This window comes from Pipistrellus hanaki (genome assembly GCF_964339955.1).
Source record: "Pipistrellus hanaki genome assembly, chromosome: 1".
In the NCBI taxonomy this organism is placed as follows: domain Eukaryota; kingdom Metazoa; phylum Chordata; class Mammalia; order Chiroptera; family Vespertilionidae; genus Pipistrellus; species Pipistrellus hanaki.
This window is the reverse complement of record NC_140503.1, coordinates 42689805-42702435: the sequence shown is the minus strand read 5'-3', so window position 1 is coordinate 42702435 and position 12631 is coordinate 42689805. Positions and strand designations below refer to the sequence as shown.

The 12631-nt window shown below is 44.4% G+C and overlaps 1 protein-coding gene across 1 annotated transcript in view; it reads left to right on the top strand.

Moving 5' to 3' along the window:
* Window positions 1-222: 222 nt before the first annotated feature.
* Window positions 223-12631, top strand: part of SLC24A1 (solute carrier family 24 member 1) — a gene marked incomplete at its 5' end in the record, with an annotated part of 30049 nt that continues 17640 nt past the window's right edge. The window contains one exon of the mRNA XM_084877186.1: window positions 223-2019. Within this exon, the coding sequence (XP_084733312.1) occupies window positions 223-2019 (1797 nt within the window). The remainder of the gene's footprint in view (window positions 2020-12631) is intronic.

Below are 12631 nucleotides of genomic sequence, written 5' to 3'. Positions count from 1 at the left end.
AATTGTTACTCTTTCCAGATGAGGGTTTTGTGGACCCCAACATTCCTCTTAGGGACAGATAATCTCTTTTATTTAATTTCCCCCCTCTCTAGGTTTGTGGATATCAATTAGCTGGGCTTCATGGAGAAATCTTCCCTGATCACCAACCTGGAACCCAGAACAACCCTCCTCTTTCAGTGAAGAGAATGAGAGGCCTTCTGTAAGCTGGAATAACAAGCCATCATGGGGAAACTGATCAGGCTGGGGATGCAGGAAAGGCGGTTACTCCTGCCAAAACGGCTTCAGTGGAGTCGCTTCCTCTTCCTTCTGGGAATGTTGATCATCGGTTCCACCTACCAGCACCTGGGGAGCCCTCTGGGCCTCCCCTCCCAATACCCTGTCAAACTGGCCAGCCGGGACCTTCCTAACAGTGAGATGATGACGGTGAGCAGTGAACCTCCAAGGGCTAGTTCTGAACTGGAGGGTGAGACCCTGGAGCCCCACGGCACAGTGGGTAAGGAGGAATCAACACCTGGCAGAACAATGGAGAACACTCTCAATACACCCAGAAGAAAAGCCAACATCCCTCCAACAGTGCCTAAGAATAGCTACAGCCCAACTGCAGCACGCCCAGAAAGAACGAAGGAAAGCACCCCAACCAGACCAAATGGAGTACTGACTCACTACACCCCAACTTCAAGCATATCAACCATAAAGAGTTATTCCCCAGCAACACCCAAGGGAGAAATGAAGCAGTTTCACCCAACTCAAGCAAGGGGAAAGGTAAAAAAATACATCCAATCCCCACAGGCCCCATCCACATTCCTGACAATGACAAGAAGCCATGGGATCACGCCCAGAACAACAGTGAAAGACACTGAAACTGTAGCAACCTACAAAATATTGGAGACCAGCCCCTCCAAAGGAATAGTGGAGGAAACCACCCCAACTTCTAAGAGCATAACTGATAATGCTCCAGCTTCATTGATAAATTACACAGAAACAAACATCTTGTCTTCTCCTAGGACAACAGTGGATAAGAACACCCTGACTACCCCCAGAAGAGTGGACAATAACAGCTCAACCCATCCTCGGAGGTTAGTGGGAAAGAACAACCTGACGACTTTCCAGGGAATAGTTTTAGAGCACACTGCAGCCACCTCTGATGGGCAAGAGACAATTAGCACCAGGGTTAGGAATCCCTCCACCAGAACCAGTACACGAACGGCTGAATTATCCTTAGCCACCTTCTGGGGGCTGGTGAAGAAACCTCCGACAGCACCAAGCACCTCAGCAACCTTCAGCATCAGGGCAAATCCGGCCACCCAGGTTCGTCACTATGTGGAGCCAGCTCCAGCCTTGCCCACTACCCCCTCCCCGAGACTGACAATGGCCCCGCTCTCAGAGGCACCCAGTCCCAGTCCCTCAGCGCCGCACCCCAGCTGGGGAAACAACCCTCATGGCGAGTACCCCCCAGACCTGTTCAGCGTGGAGGAGCGGAGGCAGGGCTGGGTAGTCTTGCACATCTTTGGCATGATGTACGTGTTTGTGGCCTTGGCCGTCGTGTGCGATGAGTACTTTGTCCCAGCCCTGGGTGTCATCACAGACAAGCTGCAAATCTCTGAGGATGTGGCAGGTGCCACGTTCATGGCTGCTGGAGGCTCTGCCCCCGAGCTCTTCACCTCCCTCATGGGCGTCTTCATCTCCTACAGCAATGTGGGCATCGGCACAATTGTGGGCTCTGCTGTGTTCAACATCCTCTTTGTCATCGGCACCTGTAGCCTGTTCTCCCGGGAGATCCTCCACCTCACTTGGTGGCCCTTGTTCCGGGACGTCTCCTTCTACATCCTTGACCTGATGATGCTCATTCTCTTCTTCCTGGACAGCCTCATTGTCTGGTGGGAGAGCGTGATGCTGCTGCTGGCCTATGCCTCCTATGTGTTCACCATGAAGTGGAACAAGAAGCTTGAGCTCTGGGTGAAGGAGCAGCTCAGCAGGAGGCCAGTGGCCAAGGTCGTGGCCCTGGAGGACTTCAGCAAGGTAAGAACAGGGTAGCTCAGGTTTTTCTAGCCACTTTGGGGCAAACGGATAAGCAAAGACTGGGACTAAAGAATGGTAAGTGCTGGGTCAGACTTCAAGAGACGGGTGCTCTGGTTCCCTTGCTATTCATTCAACTTTTAGAGGCCTGTTCTCTGCCATGCACTATTTTGGGGTCTTTGTCTAGAGTGACCTTGGTTCACCCCCACCAAATCATCCTATAAAATGGTTATTATTATGACCCCCCCATTGGCAGGAGAAGGAACTGAGGCCTAATGAAATCAAACCACTTGTTCAATGCCGCACTGCAAATAGGGGGTGGAGTCAGAATTTGAACGAGGTTGGTCTGGCTGGATCTTTGGAAATTATATTTGAGCCGGCCTTTGGAAAATGTCCAAGGAGATATCAGGCAGGGAAGAATGATAATCGCTTCCATGTGCATGGTGTTTAGGGTTTATCTAGTACCCTCACTTTCATTTAATCTTATTTGTTCACATTCCAGACTTGGAGGGAATGGTGTCTTGGATGGGGTCCAAGAAAGTAGTGGGGAAGACTGTTTTGGCTTTGTTTTGTTTTTAAAATAGTGAAGATGAGAGCTCCGTTTAGCCACTGACAAGCCAGTGCTAGGTGCAGACCCCTCTCTCCATGCTAACTGGGGACCAGCTACCAGGTGTGCTAACCCTGGGGCTTTCTCCTGTTCCTTTCCGAGAAATCCTCTGGCCCTATGAGGGGCCTTCCTGCTAAATCCATCGCATGATTCAATAACCTGGAAGATTAAATTGGGGAGGTGATTTCTGAAAATTCATCTCAAAGTTATTTATTCCTTGAGACTCCCAAGTGAGGGCACCCTAGGGAACACAGACTCTATTTATCTCCTGCTCCTAAAGCTAGAGTTTGGGCAAAGGTTGGCTCAGAGCCTGCCTGCGTCAGGTCTCAGTGAAGCTGCTGGTGTGAGCAGAATTTTGCGTGCAAAGAGTGGAAGGACTTAGTTACTTAATCCAGTGCAGTTTTGATGAGTGGGCAGGATGGAGACAAAACTCAGCAACATGTCTGGGAGACACGTGATGCAAAGGAGATAAAATGTACTTCCTTTAGGATTTTTGAGATAATGTGGTGTTCTGGTCGGGACAGGGAACTGAGAATTAGGAAACCTGGGTTCTAATCAATGTGGTTAGTAAGTAATGATTCTGCCTCTAATTATGTGACCTCGGGAAGATCCCTTCACCTGTTTAGGGGAAAATGAAAAACTCCAGCTCATCACCAAAAGGTCCTGTTTAGTTCTAATAGTCATTGATAATATCTTGTGTCCATGTGAATTGAGTTCTGGCAGGCCCAACACAATGGTTATTTGTCTGATCTGATCAACGGAGCTCCAGTTGCCTTATTTGAAGTTTTTGAAGATTGCTCCAAAAGGAGAAATGTTCTCCTCAAGGTCATACAGCTGGCAGGTATCAGAACTGAGATTCAGTATCCTAACCTCCCATTTGGCCCTATTTCCCACAAGACTACTGCTTCATGAAGCCAGAGACTTAAAGAAAGGAGGGGAGGCTCAGAGTGTCCCCTCACTCACTGTGAAGAAGCAGGGCCTGCCTCTACTGCAGTTCTCGGGGAAGGCTACTTGGGGGTGGGTGGGGTGGGGGGGGGTGGGGGGGCCACGGAGCCTGGTCCTCTCCTCTGAGGAAAGTATTTACTGCTGGTCACACCAGGCCAGCAGTTTTCAAAAGGCCTCGGACTTACCACCCAGTCCTTCATAGTAATTCTGTTTTTATTTAAATTCTGCAATTTCTGAACTTGTCATTTTGTCAGAGCACCTCCAAAGCAAGCTTCCCAATGATGTGAAGCAGGGGTCTTCAAACTACGGCCCGCGGGCCACATGCGGCCCGCAGAGGAGTCTGATCCGGCCTGCCAGGTTTTTTGGGCAGTGAGCGCAGCCGAGGTGTTACAGTAGGAATTAGTAGTTCATATAGTCCGGCCCTCCAGCTCTCCCACTTTAAAAAGTTTGAGGACCCCTGAAAGCATAATCATGATTTCAAAAGAGAATTTGCAACCTCCTTCCAAGACTTTTCAAGGGCTTCATAGCAGCTGTTTGCCAACCAGTGAGAGTGGTGCTATTACAACTCTGTTCTTAGCTATTTGTCAAAACAGATCCAGTATGATTTTTAATGAATAGAATTATGTTTTTAAAAGCGGGTTGAATTACTGGCTATATTTGAAAGCAAATCTATATTTATTTAAAATTAAAAACCTATAGTTTAGACTTCACAGCACTAACTACTGACTGCTAAAAATTAGTCCAAATAATTCAAGAATTATACCTGTTTTGAAATGGTTTTGAAAACTGTCTGGATTTGGAGTTTCACCCCAGGTTTCTTATAGCCAGAGAAAGAGGGGATTGCCTTTGCTTGTATCATTATGTCTGCGTTTGGCTGGCTAAGACCTGTGATCTGGTGAGAGGGAGATCAGTCATCCTGCATTTCACTGACAGCTAGGTGAAGCCATTCTGTTTTGAATTCATGAAGCAATTCTCTGAAAACCCAGTTTTGTTCTAGTAACCTTGGTTGGGACTCATTATGGTGGTTTATGCAGGCGTATGTACTTATCCCTGTAAATTATTTTACTTTAAGTATAAAAACGAATATACCTTGCTCTCTTCCTCACTTTTACTGACTTATTGGTTCACCCCTCTCCCTCACTGAGTCCCTTCTTTGAGCATCACCTCAAAAGGCAGGGAGCCAGGGCAATGGGGCTCATTTAATCAGCTGAGCTCCAAAGGTGAGGAAGTCAGAGGGAAGTGGGGCAAGGCGAGACAGGCGATAGGGAGCCAAGGAGGCTGGCTGGGGAGGGAAGGTCAGCTGTTTAGACGTTGAAGGAGTCCGGAGAGAAGCAGAGGGCGGTGGGACTGGCTCCTTCTTGGAGAGAAACAGGAACAGGAAAGACACTCCCCTTCCTCTGTTGCCAGCCTGGGGTGAAGTGCGGAGGGGGCAGCCACGCCATTGCCCATCATTGCCACTAACTGGGTAACAACCTTTGTATCTACCAAAGGGCTGGGCCCAGGGTCTCTTCCTTAGCTAAAGCTCGGTAACAACTAGTATTTGGTTTAATTTCCTCAGGGATCCCTAACAGTTTTGTGAAAGGAAGGAGTGGCAAAGGAAATCTATACTTATGGAGGGCCTATTCCATACATACGTTATCTCCACAACTTTTCATAACACTCTACAAGGAATAGATTGTCATACCTATTTGCAGATGAATAAACTGAGAGGCTCATATAAGATAATTATCTCAGCCAAAGTTACATGGCTAGTTGACTGTCCTTTCCACTGGTGCATGTGGGTTTTAACCCAGGTTCCACTGGTAATTATCCCTGTTACTCTGGGCAAGTTAATGTAAACCAACAAACCTTTATTTTAAGCACTGAAATGAAAATCAGTATGGGAAATAAAAAGATCGTGCCCCATCCAATAGAGGGGACAGGCAAAGACAAGAGTATTTGTGATAAAGGGAGGAACACTGCAGAGTGCACAGTCACTTTGTTTTTCATCCAGGCCTAAGATCGCTTATCTGAAAAGTAAGTGGGATGAACCAGTGCAGAAGTTGGCAGACTTATAAAGAGCCAGGCACTAAATATTTTAACTAGTGTATGAGTTGGCAGACTTGCAAGGAGCCAGATACTAAATATTTTAGCCTTTGTAGGCCCTATAGTCTGTCACAACTATTCTCTTGTGTGAAAGGAGCCACAGACAATATGTAAATGAATGGAATGGCCATGTGGTGTTTTAAGAGCAACAAACTTTTTCCTTTCTGAAGGTCTGAATATGTACACAACTGGTACCTGTGGAATTTCTAAGCTGGAGGATCTTCACTTTATTTTATTTTATTTTTTATATATATTTTATTGATTTTTTTTACAGAGAGGAAGGGAGAGAGATAGAGAGTTAGAAACGTCGATGAGAGAAACATCGACCAGCTGCCTTCTGCACACCCCCTACCGGGGATGTGCTCGCAACCAAGGTACACGCCCTTGACTGGAATCGAACCCGGGATCTTTCAGGCCGCAGACCGACGCTCTACTACTGAGCCAAACCAGTTTTGGCTTCACTTTATTTTTTATTCTGCTCTGATAATCTAGAACCAGGATAAAAGTTTTAGAGGATGATTCTAATCAGAATTTAATTGAGTATTTTCAGAAAAAATAAATGATATATATCATCAGATATATAGCAAATATTTTAGAATCTCTCTTTTGAGACTGGCTGAAAAAAAAAAAAATCCTAAAATATTTTAGACAACATTGTCAAACTGATATGCATAGTTTGAGGAATGACCCCAATAAGGAAATAGTAAATGTTTTGTTTATCAACATAATCTAACTTAGCTTGCTCTGAAACTTGAGACCTGATTTTGAAGCTCTCAATGTATTTGTTCTGACCCAAAATGGCAAGTATCTGACCTGCCTTGACTATGCATACTCACAGAAAGCAAACAAACAGCAAAACTGAGGAATTAGCCTGGCTGAAAAGTCTTATTTGTATTTGAAGGGTGATGGTCCTTTTTTGAAAATATATTTTTATTGATTTCAGAGAGGAAGGGAGAGAGAGACACATCAATGATGAGAGAGAATCGTTGATCAGCTGCCTCTTACATGCCCCTACTGGGGTTCGAGCCCACAACCTAGGCATATGTCCTTGACCAGAATCAAACCCAGGACCCTTCAGCCCAGAGGCTGATGCTCTATCCATTGAGCCAAACTAGCTAGGGCTATATTTGAAAGGTGATGGCCCTTCTTTAGAAAGAGCGCTATGAGCTTAGTCAGAGAGGACCAGACATTTGCATGAAATGCTGATTGAGAAGATAGCCCTGGGGGATGCCAGTGGTGAGAAGGGATGCAAGTTGGGAATGAGTCTGGTGTTGGCCTTTGGAAAACTCCATGCTCACATTCTGACCCCCCAAATTCTGAAACTCTAGAGGGAAGTCTGTCATTCTTTCCTAAATGCATCAGGAGCTGTAGTCTTCCTAGCAGGACTGTTTGTTAAACCAACCAAAAGAACCTGCAAGCAGACAAACCTGGGGCCTTCTTAGGTTTTTTTGTCAAGGTGGATATTTACCCCAAGGACTTTCAGTTTAACAATAACCCACAACCTTTGGACCAACTTACCCCAAGGACTTTCATCAGTGGCCTGTACTGCCAGCTGCCTGCTGAGAAGACAGGGTGGGTGTGGGCAACTAAGCAGCTTCTGGCCCCTCCCACCCCTATGGGGTCGAGGCTGCAGAGAACCCACTGTGCTCTCAAAGAGCCCATCTAGCCTGGGCTGAGGGTTCCCTTTAACTCCTTAAATAGTAAGTAGTCAGCTTCCCCTCAGGTGTCAGGAAAAGATGCTAAAAATAGAATTCCCAATTTTAAACTCTCTTTCCTTTTTTTCTTAAACTTTCAGTGTTCCCCTGCTAGTGGGCGCTAGCAGATGACAAAGTGAATACATAAGAAACAAACATTAACAGAAAATTCAAACATTAACAGAAAATTGATTATGCCTGGTCCAATATCTTATTGTTTTCACGGGTGTGGGTATACTTGCAGGTGAGATTTTACACGCATTTATACAACATAGTATATTTTCTACTAATGTATACGATGGCATTAAATATGAAATGGGATATTCATGGTATTCTACGAAGAACAGCATAGAGTTCCAGATGCTCTGTCACCTATATAAACTGGAAACCTAAATCCAACAGAACATTTTTTTAGTGTGGAGGAGTAGGCATATGGATGATAAACAAGTAAAATAAATTAAGAAGATAATTCAGAGTGTGACAAGTACTGTGAAGGAAATAAGTAAGCAGTGCATGTGATGGGGAGTGACTGTAGGTAGGTCCCCTTTATTGAGAAAGAGAGCAGTGGAGACCTCTTGGAAAATAAACCCAGGTAGAGGTCTGCAGAATGAGAAGGAAAACACCCCATGTTCCAAAGAATTCCAGAAGAAAAAATAGCATTTGCCTAGATTCAGGGTGAAGAAAGAGCTCGATGCATTAGAGCAGTGGTCGGCAAACTGCAGCTCGAGAGCCACACGGCTCTTTGGCCCCTTGAGTGTGGCTCTTAGGCTAGCTGAGGAGTACCCTAATTAAGTTAATAACAATGTAACTACCTATATAGTTTAAGTTTAAAAAATCTGGCTCTGAAAAGAAATTTCAATCGTTGTACTGTTGATATTTGGAGGAAAGAATTGGAGGCCAGTGTGGTTAGTAAGTAAAGTGATACAGGGTAATGTCAGAGGGAGGGGGGGCTGCTTCAGTTAGGAGGCTGTTGTGGACATCCAAGAGATTTTAGAAATGATTTAAATACAGAATCATCTGGACTTGGTGATGAAGTGGATGTGAAGTTTGAGAGAGCAGGAGAAGTCAAGGTTTTTGCTGGTGCCAGGGAAGACTAGAGAAAGAACAAGTTTAGGGAGGCTCAAGGGTTTTCACTCTGGAATAGTGAGTTTGGGGGCCTGTGTCATCTTCAAGTGGAATGTCTAAGAAGCAGTTGCACAAATAGCCTGAAACTTAGAAACAAGGTCTAGACTGGAAATAGAAAGTTGTGAACTACCAGCAAATGTAATTAAAATCAACGATTGGCTGATGCTACTCTGAAAGAGAAGGAGGAGGTCTACGATTAAGCCCTAAAAATCTTTCATTTGGCAAACATTTGTTGAGTCCCTTTGTATGAAGCCTGTGTAGGATCTGAGGATACAGCGAGAAAGAAATAAGCCCTCAAAGAGCTCAGCCTAGTGGAGGAATGGAAGTTGATCCAAGTTTTGTGGGTCTGGGCACTTTAAGAAAACACACACACACACACACACCCACACACACACACACACACAAAACCAAAACAACAACAACAACAAAAAAAACACCATTGCTACACAATTAATTACAAGGCCTTGGCAAGGGTTTGAGAAGTGGGTCCAGAAGCTTAAGCTTCATCAGCTCCCTGATAAATCCTCTTTAGTGTGAAAGAAAGACATATAAAACTAATAAGTACCATATCATGTGTAGTGACACATGTAAGTTCCGAGGGATGTGGTACTATAGAGAATGGACATCTCAACAGATCAGAGAGTTAGGGAAGGCTTCCTAGGGGAAGTGACGCTTAGTGGAATCTTGAAAGACCAGCAGGAGTTGGCTGACTGAAGAAGGCAAAGGGAGTCTTCTAGGTATATGTAAAAGCCAGGGAACAAGAGTGTGAAGAGACTGTAGCTGCACTGTCTAGTATGGTGACCACTAGCAACATACTGAGCTCTTGAAATGGGCTAGTCAGCACTATGGAAAACAATATAGATATGACTAAAAAAAGTAAAAAATTGAACTTCCTTATAATCCAGTGATTCCATTTCTGGGTATATATCTGAAGAAACCCAAAAAACTAATTTGAAAGACTATGTACACCCCTATATTCATTACAACGTTGTTTACAATAGCCAAGCTATGGAAGTAACCCAACTGCCCATCAATAGACAAGTGGATAAAAAAGGACTGATATATATATGTTTATTTATTAAAGAGGTAATATGCAAATTGACCATCACTCCAACACAAAAGATGTGCTTCCTGGACTTGTAAGTCTATTTCTTTCACCAGGTGGGGGAAGTTTTTGGCCATTATTTCTTCAAATAGGTTTTAAGTATCTTGCTCTCTTTCTTCTTCTGGCACCTCCATAATTTGAATGTTTGTATGCTTGAAGTTGTCCCAGAGACTCCTTATACTATCTTCTTATTTTGGGGTTCTTTTTTCTTTTTGCTTTTCTGGTTGGGTGTTTTTGCTTCTTTGTATTTCAAATCTTTGACTTGATTCTTGGGATTCTCTAGTCTGCTATTGGATCTCTGTATTTTATTTTTATTTCAGTCAGAGTATGCTTATTTCCTAGTTGGTCTTTTTTCATATTCTCAAGGTTCTCACTAAATTTATTGGCCTTTTCTAGAAAATTTTTGAAAAACCTTATAACCGGGGTTTTGAACTCTATATTCAGTAGTTTTCTTTCCTCCATTTCTTTCATTTGTGACCTGTTTCTTTATTTCTGCATTTTGGCTGTTTCCCTGAGTTGATAGAGTGGCTTTGTGTGCTAGATATCCTATAGGGCCCAGTGGCTCAGCCTGCCCAGTTACTTGAGGTGGATATTCGTGGTGCACCCCTTTGTTGGCTGTGTGCACAGTCTTGTTGTAGTTAAGCCTTGATTATTATTAGTATCACTGGGAGAAATTGGCCTCCAGGCCAATTGGCTATGAGGATCAGCTGAGTCTACAATGGGAGAACTGTGCTGGAGACAACCATATGGGGCAAGACTTGCTTCAGTGGGGCTTTGGTGCTCCTTGAATCTGCCCCCTGAGTGTGACTCTTATGGATGTGAAGAGTTGTGATCTAACCACAGGGTACACTGGTTCTTGTATCTCCAAGGAGGTGCAAAGTCAGCCACTGCCTGGGGCCACCCAGCAGGAGCTACAGAGAGATCTTCAGATTCCTCCTCTTTGTTTGGGCTTTGGAGGTGCTCAGATGAGGCCCAGCTGTGAAGCAATACAAGCTGCTGTCCAGCCTTGGGCCTTCTTTTGGAGGCTCTGGGGCTCTCTGACCCAGCTGCAGTTTGTTTGGTTTTAGATTGCAAAAGTCCAGGCCATTCATTTGCAAAAGCCTTTATGCACAGTTTGGGTGGAGTCATAAATTGGGTAGGTTGGTGTTTCAAGTAATCACCAGGGTGGATCAAACAGCAATGGTTGACTGTTAACCCTGCCCCAAAGAGTTCCCCAGGTCTCTGTGTCCTGCGGCACCATGCAACAACAATGATTGCTGCAAGCACCTCTGAGAGAAAGCCACCCTGTGTTCTGGCCCGATGCCAGATAGTCCAATTTCTCCCGGTATGAGTCTGGGTCCTCAGAGTCTCTCCCAGAATTGGAGCACATAGCAGTCAGAAGCTTGTATCTCCCTCCCAGTTGAAAAAGAAAACAGTGTGCCTAGTTGCCAGCCCTTTTCCTCAAGGGCCTCTGTACCTCTGTACTTCATTTCTGCACCTCCTCCCAGTCTCAGTGTTCTTTTCTCTTTCCTTCTAGTTGTATAAATTCCACTCAGCCAGCTGCCTGTGGTTCCGGATGATATCTGTTTTGTCTTTTAGTTGAAGTTTTGAAGTGGTGGTGCAAGACAGCAAGTTCAGGTGTTTTCCTATGTCATCTTGGTTCCTCGAATTATATCTTTGATATGATAGTTTAAAGTATATTATTAAAATTAATTTTATTTGTGTTTTTACTTTAAAAAAATAAAATTATGTATGTGGCTTGCATTCTATTTCTATTGATCTGTACTGGAGGTAAGCAGGAAGCTGGTGTGTGCTCAGCTTAGGAGTCTGTGCTCTCTTTAAGGACAGTGGGCTCCCAGGATGCAGTGGAGTGAAATGATGTGCTTTGCTCTGAAAATCACTGGCTAAGGGGTGGAGAATGAACTAGAAGGAGAACAGATCAGAAATCAGGAGCTGTCGCAGGAGAGTGGAAAGAGGAGGCCAAATTTGAGGACTTGCATGAACTAGGTCTGACAACTAGTTGGATATGAGCTGTGAGGGAGAGGGGGGACTTGTGGGTGTCCAGCCTAGACAAATGAGTGGATCAGGGTGCAAGCCTATACTCAATGAAGGAATAAAGTGAAGTGTCCCCAACTAGAGTGTAACCTGGGTGAAGGACTCAGACCACGGGTTCAGTAAATATTTGTTGAAGAATGTTTTTTAAAAATCAGACTAAAATGTGTGGTTCAGGAAATGTGTCAGGGATTGTGCCTAGAAGGGGAGAGGTAAATGATTAGCTAATGCTACATAGTGGGAGATAGAACTTGAAAATCAGGAAGACAAGCCCCTTGAGGGGCTACCATGAACAATTGCAAGGGATCCCATTGCTCATTCTCAGCAAAATGCATCCCTTGCCTGGAATGGAGACATCCTCTTCAGTTTCCTTACCTCTTTGCTGATTTTCATGAGGAGGAAAAGGTGGGGTGATGATGCTGAAAAAAGAGGAGGGAGAAAGGTGTGGTGTGAGAGGTGGATGTGGGAATGTGTTTATAATAAGGCATATACTGAGGACACCTGATTGCTGGTACTGTACCCATAAATGGACCCATCAGCCATACCCAAATGTAGACAAACATTTCATTTACTTCAATAATTTGAAACTGAGCCACTAGGGAATATAGGTTTGACCTCATTTTCTTATGCTTGGGAAAAGAAAGTGATTTAGTAAAAAACTAAACAACAACAAAAAAAACCTTGAATGGAGATTGGGAGAATGGGATTGCCACTACCTTTGTGAATACAGGCAAATCACAGAATCTTTCTGCATCTGTTTTCTCATCTATCAAAATAGCAGTAATAACACCAGTCTTGTTTATTTCAGAGTTAGTAGTATCGAATGAGGAACTGGCAGTGAAAAGCTCTAGTAAGTTAGAAGCCCGTACTGAGGTTAGAAGATGTATATACAATGAACCCATAGAAAAGTTTTTTGTCTTGAATAAACCTGAATTACATGGAAATCAGTAGGCATGGGCATGAGACAAAAGTGGGTCTCTCCTGCCCCTCTGTGGACAGATCCAACCATCCCAAAGGGTAGCC